Source organism: Apteryx rowi, unplaced genomic scaffold (genome assembly GCF_003343035.1).
Source record: "Apteryx rowi isolate R43461 unplaced genomic scaffold, aptRow1 scaffold_68, whole genome shotgun sequence".
Lineage (NCBI taxonomy): Eukaryota > Metazoa > Chordata > Aves > Apterygiformes > Apterygidae > Apteryx > Apteryx rowi.
In genome coordinates this window covers 18,178-39,361 of record NW_020450960.1, presented here as the reverse complement: position 1 = coordinate 39,361, position 21,184 = coordinate 18,178, and the positions used below count along the sequence as shown (strand labels likewise).

The 21,184-nt window shown below is 46.7% G+C and overlaps 1 protein-coding gene and 1 long non-coding RNA gene across 8 annotated transcripts; one reads left to right on the top strand and one right to left on the bottom strand.

Moving 5' to 3' along the window:
• Positions 1-1,225: 1,225 nt before the first annotated feature.
• GJA9 (gap junction protein alpha 9) lies at positions 1,226-2,782 on the bottom strand. Its single transcript, XM_026086001.1, has one exon. It carries the CDS (start codon positions 2,780-2,782, stop codon positions 1,226-1,228), a length of 1,557 nt encoding a protein of 518 aa, XP_025941786.1.
• Positions 2,783-13,379: 10,597 nt separating this feature from the next.
• On the top strand, positions 13,380-20,514 carry LOC112975654. Of its 7 annotated transcripts, XR_003256687.1 has the most exons (9): positions 13,380-13,492; positions 13,675-13,830; positions 14,957-15,084; positions 15,505-15,677; positions 15,897-16,074; positions 16,881-16,977; positions 17,160-17,348; positions 17,767-19,112; positions 19,229-20,514. It is a non-coding gene; the product is annotated as an uncharacterized LOC112975654 (long non-coding RNA). The 7 variants fall into 7 exon arrangements; XR_003256688.1 differs by lacking the exon at positions 13,675-13,830 and having other exon boundaries at positions 13,381-13,492; XR_003256689.1 differs by lacking the exon at positions 13,675-13,830 and having other exon boundaries at positions 13,454-13,471.
• Positions 20,515-21,184: the final 670 nt, after the last annotated feature.

Sequence of the window (21,184 nt, the reverse complement as noted above, 5' to 3'; positions counted from 1 at the left end):
CGCTCCCTCCTACCTTGTAATGCGCCATCACGTCCGCCCAACGCCAACACCGACCGCGGCTGCGCGCCTGCGCCCTCGGCCTTTACGGCGCGAGGGCTTCCCGGCGGTCACCATGGCGACGTGGTCCGCAGCCACGGCCCCGCCCCCCGCCTCTGACTGACTCCGCCCGCCCGCCCGCGCCGACCCCGCGAGCCGCGGCCGCCGCCATGCGGGGCCCGGCCGCCCCCCCTCCGCTCCGAGGCGCACCGAAGAACCACACGCCGTGAAATTTTCCCGTCCAAAAGCAAGTCCAATGCCCGACCCTATCTATAAAATAGAAACAATTATATTTTTTTCTTTTTGTGAGACATAGTGATACCAACTGATAAAAAATCCGGTTCTTATTGTCATCATAAAAATGAACCTGTCTTACAATGTTACACCTGCAGTTTCAGGGTCTTTTTTTCACCTTTTTTTTTTCCTGCAGTGTCTTCAGTTTGCACTGGAATAAAATTAAAATTTCCTATTGGCAAGGTACTGTGATGAAACAGAATTTTTGACACATGCCCCCACCCAGAAAAAAAGCAAATAAAAATCCCCTATCAACAGCAGGAAGAAAACAGATTATTTTGTATCTTGTCTTTAACCAACAGAACTTTGAATGACAAATTCTGTTTGTGAGCAACTGAATGCTAATGTTTCTATTATTTAGACCGTGGGAGAAGAGTGCATTATACACTAGGCTTTTTAATACAGGCACATTAAATGCAAATACGTATTAGCACAAATTTACGTGCCCACTGAAAATTTCACACCAGAAAATGCAAAGATTAAGGCTGCAATAGCAGTACTAACTCAGATATATATTTTTAGGCTGTAATTGTCTCTAATTTTATTCAGTTTAAATATTATCAGCTGTAATTTTAATCCTTGTATTTTGCTAGGCCCACAGTTTTAACCTGAACTTTCCTGACTTTTCCTATTATGTGGATTTATATGATTTACGTTTCCCTCTTTAGCTGCAAGGATAATGGACATACACTGGGGTTTGTCATCTTTTTATTAAAAAAAAGTAAATACACTGTTTAAAGGTTACTTAGCTAATAAGCAAAGGTGTACACAACTGTGCTAAAAGAGCTTGTTAAAGTTGAATAATTTAGCTACTCCTAGAAGTAGCTACTACTTATGTTGCAATGTCCAGTAATTCTCACAGCATTCACTGGTGTTATTCAGTTGTTAATTCACACTAAATTTGAAGATCAGTGGGGGCACGCCTGCTGCTGGCATTACTTGACAATGATATTCGCCTAGACAGAGGGAAAGGCTGAGGACTATCGCAGTTTCGACTTTGTTTGGATTCTGAGCTCACCTCCCTGACAGAGTCGGGAGTGTCTGGTCGGCTGAGGTTTTTTGGGTCAGTTTTGGAAGTAGCGTGGCCTTTGCTTGCACTGAAACTGCTTGGTCTTCTGTTGCTGTTCTTTTGGAGAGAATTTGTTGAGGACCCTGCACTCTCAACCACCATACAGCAGTTCCATGAGGTGCTAACTCCACGTTGTCTTCTTAAACTGTTAATAGGAAAGGTATCAGGTTGCAGTGAAGTTTGAGATGGCGTTTCAGCAAAGCTTCTCAAGCACATGCTTGAAGCTGCATCTGCACTCTGAGTACAAACAAGGAAATGTTTCTTTTCAGCTTCTTTTTGAGAATCATTTTCTTCAGTAACTAGCTCCCTAATTAAGCCTTCATTATTATTTGTGCTAGTATTTTGAATCTGAATGTCTAAAGCGTTTGTAGCTGGCCTCTGCTCTGGCAGTATATTTTCCTGATTGTGATGGGTGTAATTGTTGCTACTTTCTGCACGGTTATTCTGAATAGACTGAAACACAGGAGTACTTAGAACTGGGTAGACAGCGGCGTCAGTTTGCTTTTCCATTAAAAAGCTATAACCACTAAGTGCAGAAGGAAGAGTTTTTTGTGGAGTTACAGATATTCCCAAAGAAGAGTGTGGTATTGCGGAGTATTTCTTAGATTTGTTTACATAGAAATCATCAAGGTCATCCTTGTTTTCACCCTGTCCACAGAGTCCCATTTTAATTTTTCTGAATCCAAGGTGGATAATTTCTAAGATGTTTAAGAGCAATGAGACAGTCGCTATTGACTGCATAAATAATATGAACACTGTCTTTTCTGTTGGTCTTGATACAAAGCAGTCAACTATGTTTGGACATGGATCTCTCTGACATTTATAAAGGGGATCTAGCTGAAAACCATACAGAAGATATTGCCCAATCATAAAACCAACTTCCACTGCAGATCTAGTAAAAATATGTATCACGTAAGTGCAGAGCAAAGAGCCTCTCAGGGGTGCTTTGTTTAGCTTTCTTTGATCCAACTGCCGAAGTTCTCTCTCCAGCCTTTTTCGATTTTCAGTCATTTCTAATTCAGTGCTTTCAAGTTCCACTCTGACCTGAGCTTTCTTTTTTTGCCTCTCTTTTTCTAAGGCTCTTAGTCTGTATAAGGCATGACCCATATACACCAAGGAAGGGGAAGACACAAATATAACTTGCAAGACCCAATATCTTATTAGAGAGATAGGAAAGGCCTCATCATAGCAAACATTTCTGCAACCAGGTTGCTCGGTATTGCATATAAATTCTGATTGTTCATCATTCCAAACATCCTCAGTTGCCACCCCAAGGACAAGCATTCGAAATATGAAGAGGATAGTTAGCCAAATCTTTCCAATAATAGTAGAATGAATGTGGACCTCCTCTAAAATGCCTCCAAGGAAATTCCAGTCTCCCATGGTTATTCTGCCGTCTTAACACTAAAATGTATGAGAGAGAAAAAAATATATCAAATATTGTAAAAGCTGCAGTCCTTCCTTAACATATTACCAAGAAAATTACACTAGAAGAACCATCATATCTCGCATTGTAAACACTGCAGCATAACCCACTACTCTGGTAATCAAGACGGAGAAGTGCCATCATCCACCCATGTCTAACATATCAGTAAAAGACATCATGATAAGGACATAGCTAGGAGGTATTAAGCATCCTCAATCTGCATCAAAGTCAGTGGAAACTGAGGTGCTTGACTTCTAGTAGCATTGAGTTCTTAGTGTAAGTCTACTTAAATATGCCTTTTTTAGAGAGTTCATATGTAAACACACCAAAATCTCTCATGCAGGCTACATAAATTGTAAGCTGAAAGTTATTTTTAAAGTCTCTTAAATATTATCATACTCACCAGAAGTTTGTAAAAGTCACAAAGAAGAGTGAAAATATGTCAAAAATAAAAGTATTAGCCTTTATGAAGGAAGACTGTAGCAACTAGTTATAGTTCCCACTGATAGTTAAGGTGTTTCCCTTGTAGAGGCAGCCATCACAGCAGGCTGCTCCGTGACACTCAGAGGAGTTTTAAGAGCATTATGTGATCTGTTTGAATCATCATCTGACAGATAGCAGTGTGAGAGCAGCATCTTTGTTTAGGACGGCTCCTAAGGTACTGAGGTTTTACTTTCCTTGTAAACAAACAGAGAAATCACAGAATCACAGAATGGTTGAGGTTGGAAGGGACCTCTGGAGATCATCTAGTCCAACCCCCCTGCTCAAGCAGGATCGCGTCCAGGCGGGTTTTGAATATCTCCAGAGAAGGAGACTCCGCAACCTCTCTGGGCAACCTGTTCCAGTGCTCTGTCCCCCTCACAGTGAAGAAGTTTTTTCTCATGTTCAGATGGAACTTCCTGTGTTTCAGGTTGTGCCCGTTGCCTCGTGTCCTGTCGCTGGGCACCACTGAAAAGAGTCTGGCCCCATCCTCTCGACCCCCTCCCTTAAGATATTTGTACACATTAATAAATATTTCTTGGTCTTCATTTTCAGATCTTCTTAGCTCCACATTGCAGCTGAAGTCTATGGTAATGTCCTATAACTGTTTTGCAGTGAAAAATTAGTTATATAAATGATCTTGTGAGGGAATAAGGTATCTAACTAAAAATGTAGTGTTAAAATTTAAAAATATATTTTTAAGCATAGAATTTGGAGCAAATTTCTTTTTGTTTGTGGATGACAGCAATAAATAAATAAATAAGATCACTGTAATATTAGTCCAGTTTTCTCTCACCAATAATACCTGTATCTGAAATAGAGAATACAGTGCATAGGTGTAAATTCTTGCTATCTTTGGCCATGATTCTATTACAAATAAACAATTTATGCAAAAATTATATACTAGTATTTTCATAAATAATTATCATCTGAGTACAAAGAAGCGGGTAATATTTTTGTGTAATCACACCTCTGCATTTATTTCATATTTTTGTTCTGATCTCTGTTACAGGATACTACACTATGGACAAGATTTTAAATTCTGTTTCAGTATTTATGTTACTGTATACACTTATAAAAATATTTTTCTTCTATATGTGCAGGGATAACTATTATGTTCATAGATTTAACTTTACATTGTATGTGCAGTGCAATTTAATAGAATTCAGTTATATTAAGAACACAATAAATTTTCTTAGTAGAAAGCTGGTTTGAGACAGAGCTTTCTGTTCAAATGTAGTTTTCACCTTATAAAACATGATTATTAAATTAAATGGAAGTTGAAATCATATGATTACAATACTATGACTATAGAGGAAAGTTTAAGTTAAAAGAGCCTATGAAACATGAAAATGCACTTTCAAATTGGTATATAAATAGAGAAGTTAAACATTTTTTAAAGATAAATKAATTAAAAATAAATGACACTTTAAAAATAAAACATACCTTTCTTTGCAAAAATCTGCAAAATTAAAGGTCCATGGCATCCAATGAAAAGTTATAACCCCTGACATCTTCCATCTGTGTGAGCAAATTTCATATTTTAAAACAGTTTATCTCACTATAGGAGCAATTAAAGGAATGCAAGCTTTGCACGTTGAACTTATATTTGCTAGGGATGGAGGGAGGAGAAAATCAATCTGTTGTTCAGTTTGCTTTGGCTCCTAGCACAATTTAATTATAGCCAAATCATTATTTCCAGTGAAAGAATCTTGTTAAAAAAGCTAGAAATGAAATAAATCGGAGTTCTAACTTCCTTCAGATTATTTTGCCTTTCCCCTTTCCAACCCCTTTTCTTCCAAACTGTAAGAACAATCTCAGCTTCAGACTGTTGTCAACCAACAGAAGATGGTTTATACTTTTAATTGGGGAAAACATTTCTTATGAAAATTTATGTCACCACAAATGGATTCAGAATATGCACAGTAGCCAAACTCACTCGGTTAATGAATGGCACAACTATAGATACAGATTTTCTGTGAGTGCATCTATTAAGGCATCGGCATTCTTCCTCACTCATTTAATCAATGGTTATAAAAGTACTAACTTTCAGACTAAGTTTTAATTTATTTGTATATCTCAATAGCAAAGAACACTCAGCTTGCTTGTGCAAAAGTTAAGAAGGTACATCCTTACAAATACTATGCAATGTAAATTTTGGCTGAAAATATATTCTATTGGAACAGCTTCTCATCATACTCGTGATGTAAAAACTCAGCAATAGAGTTTTTGATCCCTCCAAGCAAACCTGCTTTCCATACACAGCATCTGTCCTTATATTCTACTGTTCTTGACCTCTCATTTATTCTCCTTATGCCATCTTTCTTGTCATACTGACTTAAAATATCCCTAAACATCACAAATGTTCTATTCTATTTTTCCAGTCCATTCAATTCAGTATTTCTTTTTAGGAGCAAGTCATTAGAAATGGAACCCAAGGTTCCCCCTTCATAATGTTACGATTCTATTGTGTCTCCATACAGGATGGTAACGAGGGAGCTACTGGAACAGAATGTATACTCCCTATCCTAAATTGCCCTTCACCAAGTTCAAGAAAGAAAAGGTTAATGTGGAAGAGGAAGAAGTGGAACAGTTGTGGGAGAAGTTTTAGAGACCGGAAGTACATTGTTACAGTAAACGACACCTTTAACGAGTCTGCCTGGCAGCTGTGGATAGACTGCAGCTTGTAAGCTGCGCTGATGCAAAAATATATTTAACATAGCTTAAAATTTAGCTGAAAATTTCTTGAGCTGATCAGACCATTGCAGTACATTTGGGGAGTGATGGCAGGCTGGGGAACATGCTTTCGAATGTTTTGCAGCCTGGCAAATGCTTGCAAAAATGTTGTGGGGAGGGGATGGAAACAGGCCTCCTTTTTGAAAAGGGAGGCTAGGGAAGGAAATATGCTTGTTTTGTGTGCAAAGATGTTCCTGGAGCTAGTATCAGCACCATAAGGGCCAAGGATATGGACTTGTTACACAAGCCTGGTAATAATGTGTAACTTCCACTGCTAGGATCAATAATAGTTGAGAAGTATATCTACCACTGTAACGCTCCTTTAGGCTATTCTCATCAGTGCACTGCAAAAGCGTATTACTGATACAAATAGCCTGTATAGGATAAATAAACTTCCTCTACTGAAAACTCTAAACAGCAAATCAATATCTTTTAATTTGGGTGCTGAAGATCAGTCAATAGGTCATGTCCGAATTCACAGTTAAATGAAAGCTAACCCAGAAGTAATCAATCGTTTCTGCAAGCTATTGGTTTGTCTACAGAGAGCCATTTCTAATATGTGCTTAAAGCAAGTTTCTGCCAGAAGAATTTTACTATTGGTTAAAAAGATTCTTAATCCATTGAAGTGGCTTCTCCCTCCTCCCACCCCTGACACTGAAGCCATCTTTGTTTGAAAATCTTAAGTATTAGATGGGAGTGAACTATGGATTCTGAGGAGCTACTTGTTTTGTAAAAGATTTATGTTAAGAGGAACATTTAACGATCTGCACATAATATTCAAAAATGCATTATCTCATTTAAAACGGAATTTCAGTCAAATGACATCTTGACAAGTCCGGAGGGAAAATTCACAAAATTAATTCAAGTGTCGATGCCAATTTTATAGCGGTGATGCTGCTCTTTTACTTTAGCCCAGACATTCTGTGAGTATTTATGGAACTGTCATCATACCAACATTCAGTATTTATTAACAAAATACTCAGTGATGCAAGAACAAAATACTCAGTTTTCTCCCAGGTCTAGAAGCTACCTTGCTCGCTTTTTTGTTTGCTTGTTTTTGATATTAAATATCCCCCAAACTGTATCTAACTGCTATATTGATTATGTTTTTAGCTCAAGGTCAAACACCATAAAAATCATTCCATCATGGAAAAATTCTCTTAAGATCAAGAGCTTTTCACTCCTACTCATCGATAATGTGCACTTTATATGTACAATTGATTTTTATTTTCTGCTGTGTTTGTCTGACCCACAATGGCCATTTAGATAACTAGAGGCACAAACATCAGTTTGATATATCCTACTGGCTTTCAGGATAATGCAGACTCACTCCTATCATTTTCTTTCAATAGTGAATTTAGGATCACAAATAATAAACTGCAATAATGAGAAATTTGGATGACCGTACAACTCAATATTGTCTTTACGAGTGCAAAATCTAGCAGTAGTGTTTGAAGGCAAATCACAGAATAACGTTTAAAGGCAAAGGCATACATTCTTCACCTTTGACTGTTTTCCATGCTAGTTTATAAAATTACTTTTTATTTCTAGAGATATACATGCAGTTTGGTAGATGCAGATTTGTGTTTTCACTTATACAAGCATTATTTCTGAAGACTTCCAACATTTATCCAAAGGTGTTTTTTTTCATCACAAATGACTTATTTTTAAGCTTATATGGCACACAACATTTCCACTTAGACTTTCCTTAAGCTGACAACATTTTAAGTCCCATCTGTACCACCATTAAACATCCAATCTGATGAGCCTCAGCATGTTTAAAGAAAAGGCTGTTGCTTTTCACTGAAAGCAGCTGGATAACTGCATTAACATGGGTCATTTTTGAGCAGGAGAGAATGGGAGATGATAGGGTATGGTGCTTTTGGAGAAACTGTGGAGAATGAGTTTGTGTGGAACTTGTAAAAGAGTGAGGTTTGCTTTAGAATCAGTAAGAAAGGTTTGGAAATTTTCCCCAATTGCTGTTGTTGAAAGCTTTAAGGATTTTTTTTTTTTTTCAAAGTATCTTGTTTTTCCTTTTTGGTTTATCATAATATGTACATGCCATAAATCTCTTTGAGACTGTTAAACATCTGTTTTACAGTTTCATTCCTGTTTAACAAGCACCATCTACTATTAGGCTCTCAGGAATGCAGTGATCACAGAACTACATGTATTCTGAGATGTGCCTTTCCAAAGGTGTTTTGGCTGGGTGGGGGGAGATCAATCAAACCCTTTGAGGCCACCTCTAATCTGTTTAATTTCATTTTGAATTTCTTCCTTTCTTTGCTTTCTCATAGGGCGTCTGTCAGCTAACAAATAAAGAAGATGGAACAGCCTGTCCACACAGGAGAGCTCATATACGGTAAATGTAAATATGCTAGACCTCTGGTACATGACGGGCATTTGTTTAAATCTGTGCCTTCAGATCTATCGTTCCACATTCAGAACGTGGCCTCTGCCCAGTACCTAACTCCTTTGTGTAGCGCAGAAGCCACTGTACAGCTGCCAATCTCTACAACAGGTTATTAGTGAGAATGAGAATGCTGTATTTCAACTCGTGACTGCAAAACAGGCTGCTTTATGCCCAGTTTCAGAATTATGACCTACTTCATCATTCTGCTTTGACATTATTTCTTGGTAGGAATGCTAGCGCTTTAACTGTGCAGTGGTCGAAACCAGTGATTTATAGGCCAGAGCAGTTATGCTGTATCTGTTTTCGATATGCGTTTCATCCTTGTCTCAGGCTTCTGGGAAAATAAATTGGACAGAATTCCAGAAGGTGCACCTTTAAATAGGCGGTAAATCTAGAAGCGTGTCTGAATTCCAAGCGGCTTGTAACTTCATATTTGTTTTCAATGTGTACTTTTCTTTCACTCTTATTCCAGGCTTACCTCCAACAATCTGTATTACTGTGGTGTATTGTGTTTCACAGGCAGCAATATATATTCAATAAGAACATGAGAACTCCTGCACTCCTGGAGACCACGGGATCCATGCTCTGGGCTGGTCATTTTAGGCCTTTGTGCAGAGTTTTCTTTCCAGTTGCACGCCCTGCGTGAGCCTCTCCTTCAACTGTTTTCTCAAGGTATTGGAAATGCTTCTGGCAAATACTGCAGTTTCTGAAACTTTTCACTGTGTCCTTGCTGGTACGGGATACCATTATAGCAGGGAGAGGCAGCCTGCATATGTGCAAGGAACACTGTGGCACAGAGAAGTGACCTCTTTGGCCCACCTAATCTATTTTAGAGAGTTTTATTTTTGATCTATAGATTGGGTCTTTGAGTGCCATGCACAGCATGCATTGGTTTCCCCATTCTTTTCACAAGACTATGTACGTCCTTCAGTTGTTTCTTCTGAGGGGGGAGTTGCTGCAGGAATTGCCGGGGAGGCCCTGACGGTGGGACGTGAAAAAGACGCCTTTGACTACATCCAGCCGAAGAAATGTAAGCCGAAGGATCAGAGGAAATAACTGCTTGTCTAGGTTTGTTACCTAGCAACACATTGTCAGAGTTTTTTTATGAACAATCCTACTTGATCAAGTGCCTATTCATTCCGTGAATATTAGTGCAAAAACGTGTACGTTACCGATCCTTTAAAACGAGTCCATGGCAGTGGGGTAGCGTGTGTAGTGAACACTAAATCCCATAATAACTCATTTTGATGGTGTTTTATACGAAAGCCCTTAGAGCAGCTTAAAACATTTATTGTACTGTTTTGTTTGTTGAATGGACCAYGATACTAAGAGAGACCTGCAGTGAAGGAGACATAGTAGCCAGTTTCCTTAGAGAAGGTGTCTTGTCCTGTACTTTAGGGCTTACTGTACATTTTGAGAGAGAGTAGTGAATGACAGGTATCCTTTTAAGTCCTGGGGAGCAGGAAGTTGTGACTTGAAGGCAAAAACTTTCTTGCAGCTGGGTTAGAAGAAGCTGGCTACCAATCAAAAGCAATGACAATTCTGTAGATTTTTTTAAAAGGCAGTATTTACCTTTTATAGAAGGCTATGCACTTTCATTACTAATACCTGTAGTAATCAAGCCAGGTAAGTGGTACACAGGTGATAGAGCCATTAGTCTTTTTCACATAGTAATAGCCTTTAGGCTGTGATCACTGTTAGAAAAGTCCAGCTATTTTAGGAACGGAACAAGCCTTTTTAGCTTGTTTCCTGTAGTACCACGAAAGGTGATCGGAATACTAATGTTTTCATGCTTTAGCGTGGTAGACACACTCTGTGCAAACATCTCTTACTGTTTAATAATGAAACTGAGTAGTCTGTCAAGAAAATAGTGCAGCTTTCTTTTGGCTATTTATTTTGTTTAACACTCAATAAAGGCAAGAGGTAGAAAGTCCTAAAGAAGACTGCTGCTTGTTTAATGGTTGCAAATGGTCCCATTAAGTAGGTTGGTTTTTTTAATGCAGCCTCTGAGTATTTTTTGTCCATAGAGTATTTTGCAATGTTCAAATGAATGCTTTGTTACTAAAGCCTCTAGTAGAAATGGCTTGAGTATGAAATATGGAGAATCTGTGCCTCGCAGCAGGCACCGTAAATAACGGTAGATCAGATGAGGCGAGGGCAGTGAAATATCTCCAAAAGCCAGTGCTGAAGTTGCGTCTTGGCACATAGTTACAGGATGTGAAGTCATGATCACGGCTGCTATTGAAGTATTGCTCTTCTGTGCGAGCCCAGAATGGCTGTAACGCGGCTCGGTGCTGCCCTACTCTGATTACAAACCAGCACTGCAGCCGGGCGAACAGCGCATGCGCGGTGCCCCCCCCCCCCCCCGGCCCGCTCACTGCTGCCCACGGATGACGAGCAGCCGGCACTGCGGAGAGGGACCGCGCGCATGCGCACTAGTTCACAGCCGCGCTCACCTCTGCCCTCAGGTGATGACAAGCAAGTACTGCACATAGCGGCTCGCGCATGCGCACTGGCTTAACATGGCTCACCGCGGCCCTCGGGTGTCGAAGCAGCAGAATGGCACTCCGCGGGGGGGGGGAGCGCATGCGCACGGCGTTCCGTCGTGCTCCCTGCTGCCCTCGCGTGTCGAAAAGCCAGTACGGCAGCTAAATCGCGAGCACTCGCACAGTGTTTCCGCGGTGCTCACTGCCGCCCCTCGGTGTCGAGATAGCGGTACTGCCCCAATAAGGCGCTCTCGCTTAGTGGGTTCACAGTGCTCACTGCCTCTCCCAGGTGTCGAAAAAGCGGTGCTGCACCCAGCAAGGGGGCACATGCGCACGGGGTTCACCATGGCCACAGCTGCCCTCGTGTCACCAAAGCAGTGCAGCAGAGAGCGTGCGCACAGATGCACATTGCTTCCTCGGTGGTCACTGCTTCTCCCCTCACCCCCCGCGAGTGTCGGAAAAAGCCGAACTGCGCCCAACGGGGACGCGCATGCGCACTGCTTCCAGCTGCGTTGACTGCCGCCCTCGCCTGTCGAAAAAGCAGTACTACACACGAGCCGCGCGCATGCGTACTGCGCCCCGTTGTAGTCATTGCTGCCCTCGGGTGTCCAAAAAGCAGTACTGCACCCGTAGTGCGCGCGCAGATCCCAGGGGAAGCACTAGGGAGGATCACGGTGGGGGTGGGCAGAGGCAGTGCCGGAGCTGATCTGGGGACGGTTGTGGCGGCGTCGGGGGGAGTCCCGGGCCGGTGTCGGGGATCGCGGGCCCGCGCTGCGGGTCCTGCGGCCGTTTCCGGACCCCAAGGGCGGGCGAGCGGGCCGGGTCCGGGAGGGGTGGGACGCAATCGCCACAGGGTCAAACCTCACCGAGACCTGTGGCCCCCTCCCCCGCCCGCCTGCATGCCGGGATCAGTAGTCTTCCGGCACTGGACTTCCGGGAGGCCGTATTGTTTTGCGCGGCATGCCGGGAGCAGTAGTCTTCCGGCACCGGGCTTCCGTGCGGCCATTTTTTCTTCGCACGGCATGCCGGGAGTAGTAGTCTTCCGTCACTGGACTTCCGGGAGGCCATGTTCTTTTGCGCGGCATGCTGGGAGCAGTAGTCTTCCGGCACTGGGCTTCTGGGCGGCCATTTTAGTCTGCAGGAGATACTGAAATTTTCTTGTTTTTTTTCCCGGTACAGGGCAGGAAGCGTTTTCCATCTCTGTCGCGACCAGGCACGGTTGGCCCCAGGGGCTGGGGCTGGGGCTGTCCCTCTTGGCAATGGGGGAGGCCAGGGGGACTGTGAGGGGCTGTGTGGACTCCTGGTAGTCGTAGCTTTGCTCAGGACTGGGGCCAGTTAGGCATCAGCTATGAGGAGTGGCAGTGCTGGGAGGGCTCGGGGCAGAGCTGTCCTGTTATGCAGCACGAGGGAAAGTCCTCAATAAAACGTGACCAGCAGTTTCTCTCCAAGGAACCTAAAACAACATGAGAGACCCTGAAACAGCCACAGGCACCCCACAGCAGCCCCAGGGACACCTTGTCACTGCCTCCCAAGGTCACTCCGTTCAGGTACCTTTAACTGTGTGGAAAGAGCCTGCAGGAGGCCTGCGCACAGGTACAGAGAATCCCCAGTTGCCTCAGCGAGGGCGCACATGCGCACTGCGTTCAGTCGTGCTCACTGCTGCCCTCGGGTGTCGAGAAAGCAGTACAGCTCACGAAACCCGCGCGCATGCGCACTGCCTCCCGTACTGGTCAGTGCTGCCCCCGGATGTTGAGGAGGCAGTACTGCACCCGTAAGGAGCACGCATGCGCACTGGTTTCCCTCTGCTCACTGCTACCCTCGGGTGTCGATGCGCCAGTACTGCAGCCACCACTGCCCTCCCCCATGTACAAAGAACACGGCAGCCAGCAGGCGCACACACGCGCACCGCCTGTCGCCGTGTTTGCTGCTGCTCTCCGGTGCTTCGGCAATGGGTAAGCGAATGGGCTGTGCTCGTCGCCCCTTCCCAGTGCTCACTGACCGGTAGCGCAGAGCGCTTTTCCTTATCGGTGCTTCCTGGTGTTGCGGGGATGGGCAGTGCCGTCTCGGAGCTGCTCCGCAGTGCCCTCTCACCAGGGCAGCACCAGAGCCTGCTTGCTGATCCCCGCCGCTCTCTCGGGCACGGGCACGGGCAGCCTCGGGGCGCTCGTTGCTCGGTGGGAGCGCCGCGGGGCCGCGGCGGGCTGCGGTTCGCACGCGTGAGCCGGCCGGCTGCAGCGCCGCGCCGCGAGCACACGAGGGCGCCATTGTGGGTTTCGGCTCCCTCCCGCTCCCCCTGCCCCTCCCGCTCCCCCTGCCCCTCCCGCTCCCCCTGCCCCTCCCGCTCGAGCCGGTCCGTAGCCGGCACATGCGCGGTGCTCGAGCGCCGGTCCGCCGCTGCGGCTACTCTGCGTTGGCGGCTGGCGCATGCGCGGCGGGCAGCGCATGCGCAGCGGCGGGGAGCAGCATGGCGGCGAGCAGGGTCAGCGTTTTCGCTCGGCGGCGGTGGCAGATGAGAGCGGAGGCCGCCTGAGGTCGAGGATCTGGGGTCCCTGGTGAGGCGAGCGGGTGGCGGCGGGTGGCGGGCTGTGCCCTGCCCGCTGCGGCCGTTGCTGCGTGGAGGCGGCGTGCGGGGCGAGGGGGGGGCTGGGGCTTGGCTCCGCGCCCCGCTGGGAGCGCGGGGCAGCGTCTGCTGGAACGCGGGTCGGATTTTCCCTGTTCCGTGTGTCGCCTTTAGGGCCCCGGTTCCTCCCCAGCACGAGCCGGGGCGCGCGCTCGCCCCTGTGGACGCGGCCCGGCAGGGCGGTGGGGGAGGCGGGCCCCAGAGCGGGCTTGTGGCGCAGTGTCGGCGGGAGGACGGCTCCTGTCGCGGCAGGCACGCCTGAGAGTGCTGGTAAGTGCCGAGCAGGTTTAAAACCTCTGGACCGAGCAGGTCGAGTGTCAGTTTGCGTCAGGTACGATTAGTGCAGCCCCAGGTTATTTCTTTGAGACTTGTGGCTAGGCAAGCAAGAAGATGGATAAAAGAACAACACTCCCAGGCACCTGGAGGCCTCCCCCACCCCCAGGCACAGAGTGTGGGTGCCAGCCAATGCGGGCACTGACTGATTGAAAGCCCCGCTGAGTCCTGCTCCCTCCTGTCCAGCTGCTGCAAAGCCACGGGCTTCCCCAGTGCAGCATGTGGTGCTGGGTCCTCCGTTGCCTCTGATGGCTCCCCAGGCACTCGTATGTTGCACAGAGGTCTGGATGTCTCCAACAGTGGCACAGCAGCCTGATGTCCCAAAGCCCTAAGCAATCCTAAAGCCACTCCCAGACCCAGTGCCCGCAGCAGTGAGGTGTTCTAATAAATATGGGGGGTGATCCGTACCTCCCCTTTGACTCAGTCCCACTTTAGAGAAAAGGGAATTTACAGCATTTCTTGGTGAAGAATGTTGATGGGTGGGTGCACAGATGACAGACTTTTCTCTCTTTTCTTCTGAGCCACCTCTTAGAAGCCTCTGTGCGTGCAAGAGGAGTCTGTTAATGTGGTTGGTCTGGGATAATCGTGCTGTGCACAATGCTTAAGGAGAACATTGGCATAAAATTGCAGGCTAAGGAATAACCTTAAAAAAATACAAGGCTCGGGAAAAGCCTAAGGGAACGCTGGTGGGCTACGGGAAGTCCAGTGATGCTACTTCAGAAAACAGCATGGCTTTTAGGCACCTCCTCAGAGCAGGAGAAATGACTTACTCCAGCCCATAGGGCAACGGGTGCTCTTAATTCCCACCTTTAATTACTGAAAGTGTTGTGAAAGCAGAAGGGACGAGAGATGATGCGTAGCGGGTTATGGACTATGTGTAAAGTTTCGACAAACAGCAATCCTCTCTTGAAATAGAAACAGTTTAGTCTTAGGTAATAGATGAACGTGGCTTTGAGTAACGTGAAGAGAAGCGGTTATGTCAGTCTCCCAGAAAGTCTTGGAGAAGCGGTCCAAAGATCTGATACCCTCACGGCCTCATCAGTCGTCTTGGTTTGTTTGGCAGGGTAGTCCACCGAAGGGGGACATCTTGAAGAGAAGCAGCTAGACCTAGCGATCCAGTTGTTGATTTTGGTCGTCACCTGTGAGGCCAGCATCCGAGCGTAACAGGAATCTAGGAGCTGTATCAAAAAGGTAATAGGTTTGAAGCAGCGACGGGCAAATCAAGTGCTATCATTCTTCTGCGTGGCTAAAGACTGAGAGGCTTGTCGGTTAAGCGTGTGTATACGAGGGTTTGAGAAAGGATACTGAGCAGTAACAATAATACTGAAGCAGAATAAAAATCAGGTTTTATGGAAGATGGTGTGGGTAAGTATTAGGTGATGTGCCTGCCTGTCTAATAACCTAGCCTGAATTGCTGTACATAATGTTTCCAAACTGTTTACCCTGCAATGTATGTTGCAAGCTGCTGTATTAAGACCTTTCCTTTAAGGAAAAGGAAAGGAAAAGAAAAAAGAAAAGAAAAAAAAGAAGAACACGGTAAAGAGAAAAAGAACATGCATAAATCTAAGTGTTTCACGGCCAATAAAATGCAAGTTTCTCTCTTTGTTACAGAGATGGAACCAATAGTAGCAAATGCTGACGAAGAGAAAAGCTGGACAAGCAGGTTTTTGGTGATTAATACCGAAGGGAYGGGATGAAACAAGGAAGCAAAAATGCAGTTTAGCGGACCCTTGATAGCTGCAGAACCTGCTACAGTAGGAGGTGTTCTGGCATGGGTAACTAAGGTAACTTGATAATTTGATAACTTGGTAACTAAGGTAACTTGATAATGACTGTTAGTTATTTCGGTCTCTCGGAGGCAGCACTGAGAACTAAGTAACCCCTTCCCACCCCGTGGATGTTGTTCGCTGTATCTGCCTTAGTTTTGCTTTGGTTGTTTCTATTTTGTTTTGTTATCGTACGTGCGTATGTAGAAAGGGAAAGATGTCATATTTCATTTTTAGATTGATTGCCATGGCTGAAGTTGAAGAGACCAGAAAAACGTAAGCAAGCTGAAGTAATGAAATCAAATGGAACCAACTGAGAGCCGTCTCCATCGCCCAAAAAGGGAAAGCCCGTTCCTCCTGGCGAGGAAGGATCACCATTAATAGTGATCGGAATAATAGATCACCAACATATAAGGTCTGAAGGTCTGTACCCATTACGAAAAGTATGCTATGTACGTATATTTCTGCACGTGTGACTTTATGTGTCTACGAGGCATCATGCTTTAAGAGCTACAAGACAGCAAACTATTATCTTAGGGGAATGGTGGTCAAGTGGCCAGAGTCTTTGAAGAGACAGAAGTGTCCGAACTGTAAAATTAAGAGATCGCTTTCAGGAAGGCTCGGTTAGCACGCCCTCAGGTTAATTAATCCTCACATCCCCTTTGGGGCCAGAACAGAAATTTTCCGGCTGCGAGAAAGACTGTTTAGCAGCAACGTGGTCTGTAACTGTCTTTGAGACTTTTCCCTTTGAGAGCACCGAGGCAATCCCATCTGCTCAATTCCCTCTGTAGTAGCTAATGTCAGGGAAGCAAATAGACAGCGGCGTATCATCTATCCAAGTGGTGCAGGGGGCACTAATCTTAACGAGCGGAGTGGGGGGGTTACTGTTCAAACATTACAAGAAGTGGATCTTCTTGTGCGTGTCTGAATTGACAGAGCACGGTTGTGCCAAAAATGTGGACGTGGAAGGTTTCTGAAAGATTAAKCTCTAGCAGCTACTTAGTCTAACTTCCCCTTCACAGCAAGCCCGACTGTCGTTGTAGCTTCCAAAAGAGGGGTTGGGGGAAGCAGTATTTGTGGCTTGTGTGTTCTCGTTTGCCTTGCTTGTGTGCATGTATAGAGATCCGTTTTTTGTGCTAATAAACAACTTTGAATTCTTATGATTCTCTGCAGAGCTTTGAATGGTTTTTTTGTTTTGTGCTTTGCTTTATACTTTTGTAGGGCGATGGATTTTTACTATGCCTCCATCAACAAGCGCTGGCTGGCAAAGTTACGTCATGTCCCAACTGAGACTCTTAGGCAAGACGGAGGAGTTCAGGTACAGCAGCCTGCCAAAAGAACGTTGCCCAGGAGGGGTTGCTACCCTTGAGCTATAGGCACTGATGCACACGGCTCGTTCTGTCAGACTCAAAGAGGTTTTCTTTGGTTGCAGAAATTTTAGCTTGGCTTTACACCCTATAGCGGTGGTATTTTTGTATTTATGAACTGTGTTAATCTTAGGAGTTCAGAACATCGGGGAACGACTATGTGCTGCCATGAAGAACTACAGGCTACTGTCCTCAGCCCTTTGTAAGTTATCAGGCGTCAAGAGCGGCCAGGAGACTCCAAATACCAGCGGAAAGGTTCTCTGCCCGGTGCTGGCGAGGTGCCTTCAGCCGTAGGAGGGTCGGCCGTGTCCTTACCGGACTTGTGAGTAATAAGCCGCAGTTCACGGACCAGCAAAGGAGGGGGGGGAAACAGCAACCGGTAGCCCAGTGGCTACGGCATTGCTGTTGCTAGCAGGGCCCCAAGGCCCGTGTGAAGCCTCAGCTGCCTGTTGGGAGCTTTATTTTGGTGCGTTTACCTGGAAAAAGCAGTGAGGCCTCAAATAAGAATTTTCGTGGCTAGATGGATAAGCYGTGACCCCAGCTGTCTTTGCCTTGCTTTGCTGCTTAATGTCGTAACAGCAGCTCGGGACCCCAGAATAAAAACTGTTACAGTGCTTAAGGGAGGATCTGCGTTTGCCCAGGTTAGGGGATGGTCGTTAAAGCTTTTTGGGGGAGGGAGGGGGGGGGAAGCTCCAAAAGGAGACTCTCCCAGTGACCTTGGTGGTCTGATTCATTTGCAGGCTGAYGTTCTGAGGGCCAGCAACTTGAAGAGGAGCAGCTCAGCCCGTTTTGTTGATTTCAGTGATATCGTTTTAAGGAAGCATGTAAGTACAGATGGGGTCTGGGAGGGTTTTTGAGCAAGACAGGAAAGAGCAAGGAAGATTGGAGAGTGTGGAAAAACTAGGTGCCGTGAACGTACTGAAGTTGTTAAGGGCTGAGAGAATTTGGGGTTAAGCCTCTGAAAGGGGCTAAGGCGCAAGGAGCAGTGAAATACCGTCACTGAACACAAGGTTCCTCCGCAGTCCRGACCTGTGTGCGCACCCTCGCTCTGGCAGAGGCAGGCACCCTGGAGCTGTAGGGAAACAGGCAAGCAGGCCCACAAGTGGACTTTGGGCACAGCGGTGCGCAGAGAGTTCGGTATGCTCGGCAGGCGAGTRGGGTTGGAGCGTGGTGAGAGCTGTTCTGGGCTGACGGGATCCATCCGGTTCCACTCCTTGTCCCTCTGTCCAGCTCACCACCATTCTCTTTCTTTCCCTGTCACTCGGTCCAGTGCCAGCAGTGACCAGTGGGTCCCATCGATCTGTCTGGCTCGGGTCACGTGAGACACCTCTGCAGGGACTCTGCGGGCAGAGGGCTGTGGATGTGCAGTGGGGGGGCACTAATGGGCCAGAGATGCTGTGGGGGACGTAGTAGGCAGTGAAGAGGTTCCTGGGGAAGGAAGGTGTCACAGCAGCAGAGAGCAGCAGAGGCTCCGAGTACTCGGGTGTTAGGACAGGTGCTCGTGGTAGGGTGGTTTGGAGCTGCTCTTGTCATCTGTCCTACTYGTCARCGCGGTCTGCAGTTACTGCGTCTTGTCCGCCTGTGCGCAGACAGGGCTGCCGCGCGGCACAGCTCGAGTTGTGGTTGCGGCGCTGGCGTCGAGCCCACTTTTCTGTCAGGTCTGCCTTTRTGCAAGCTGGTGTCTTCCCTACATCAGTCTTGCTCTGCTGCTCTTCCAGGAGCCTGTGCTCGACTCTGCTTTCTGGCACACTGTTATGTCATAGGGCTTTCCAGCAGTATCTGTCTGACTTGGGCCACTTTTGTTGTCCACTAGGCAGCCTGAGCGAGTGAAGCAAAATGTCCTCCTGTCACTGTCCTGGCCAGAGTCAGTTTCCCATTAGCTCAGTCTCTCCAGAGTTTGGAGTTTTTGGAGGCCTTAGTTTTTATCCTGCTTTGGCTGGACAGTGCTTTCTGAGAGTGTCTGTCAGTGGCAGTTTCCCTGAGGAGTATCATCTACCGAAGGCTGGAGGTGGCCAGGTGACTGACCGAGCCTGACTGTACCTGAGGGCTGCTGTGACATCCCTGCGATGAAATGGAGCCAGAGAGGGTGAGTGAAGCAGCACAGAGGGTCAGTYGTAATTGTGGAAACAATTATGGGCCTTGGACTAGGGAGTAGTTCTAGAAGGGCTGTGCCTCTCAGTAACTGTTCTGGCCACTTTGCAGGTGCTGAAGCATAGTCYGGCAGTCGAAGGAGTGTTGTCACAGCTGGGAGCTCTGTGGAGATCTGCRGCTGGCCATGGAGGATGAGCTCTGACTTGCAGCGTGGGCACAGCTAAATCCTGGGACTGCACTGTATGTGAGCAGGGCTGGGAGGTGGAAGGTGGTTTTGCCCTCGGTGGTTACTGGTGTCATTGGCTGTGGATGTTTGCCCATGGARCTGAGAGGACCAAAAATATTAATTGTCTGTAACACAGATGAATTAGTGCTTGCAGTGTTTCAGGTAGGTTCAGTGGAGGTGCAGCTTAGTACAGTCCAGTGGCATGATTCTTGCACATGCTCACATTTGAACGGTGGCTAAAACCAAGCCTATGAACAGCAACTGTCACGTGATTTTGGTGTGTGTCTTCCTGTTCTGCTGCCATTCTAAATGAAGGGGAAACTTCTTAAACTGTGGGCAAACCCCTTGGCTTCTCTGTACTGTTCTCATGCTCATGGGTGCTTTGGTGTTTCTTGCTTAAAGCTGAGGGTTTGAAGTTTTTCACTTAAGGTTTATTGTTTAGTTTGTTGTTGAGGGTCTGTMACTCAGGGGTTATGGTGTATTACTTCATTTTGTGGGGCTCAGTCTTTATCAGTCAGAGTTTACAGTTTGTTCATTTAGCAATCAGGGTGCAGAATTTAAAATCCAACCTCATCCATAAATTTTAAAGCTTTGGCAACCATTTGAATTCCAAGATTTGCAGTTTGTCACTTAGGGTGCAGGGTTTACAGCTCACTGATAAACGAAAAGGGCTAAATCCTTGGATAATAAACTGTAAGCCCTGAAGCCTAAGCAGCAGGCTGCAAACCCTCCTTTGAGGTTTGTAACCTTCCCCTGTACCCAGCGTTCAGCTCTTTGCGCTGACCTGAGGTCTGGGTTTCATGCGGCGCAGGCCCATCACACCGAGACTGGCGATGCGATGGGTGAGCTGAGCGCTGTGAAAGTGTCCTGCAGGGCTCTAGTCTGGGGTAGGCCAGAAGCGCAGGCAGGCGAGATCAGGCATTTTCCTCTCAACTCTCCGAGCTGGATCCTATCCCTGAAGGAAAAAGCAGAGGGGGTAGGTTGTTGACTACTCAGAAACCTGCCATGTCAGGGGCAGCAGCAGGAGCTGACCCTTCCCCGATGAATGGATGAACCCCGGTGCGGTCATGACTCTTTGGGTGTCACAGGATAAGAGGAAGCATGGCAGACTCACGCCCAGGTGTTGTTTCTGTGCAGTAAAACAATAAACAGTTGCTTTATTCTTTGCACTCATGTCTGTGGTTCCTGCCATCGCTTTGCCTGAAGATGATGCCCAGGGGAGGAGGTTACACATTGTGTGTGGTGCTGGGAGCTGGTCCCCAAGTCCCTCGTACTTTGGTGTCCCTGCRGTTCCCAGGGAACCCAGTGCTGTTCGCAGGGCTGTGGGGAATTTCCCTTGCATTGCCTGGACYRTGGGGTGGTGTCGGTAGTGTTTCTCATCATCCTGGGGGCAGCCAGGGCMCCTCCAGGGCTGCGTGAGGTCCCCAGGCTGCTTCCGGAGTTGCTTTTAGCACTTTGCCATGTCCCTCGTGTGTCTGGGGATGAGGCCTGTGTGCCTGGAGCTGGGAGATAGTTTCTGTGGGAAAGGGGGGAGCCTGCAGGCACCGTCCCATCAGCCACTTCGAGCCGTGTGATGTGCCTTATGGCCCCTTTGGTGTGCACCAAGGCCCTTCGTTTGTATTTTGGTTTGCCCCAGAGCCCTGTGTTTGCCCTCTGATGCCCTCAGGAGCCCTCAATTCACATTTTGGGTTGCCCTCAAGCCCCCTGTGTGCCTTTTGGTGTGCCCCGGGGCCCTGTGTTTGCTTTGCAGCACGCCCCAAAGTTCTCTGTTTAGCTTTCTCCCCTGTCCCAGAGTTTTCTGGGTGCTTCTTGGTGTGCCCCAGGGCCCTCCCTTTGCCTTT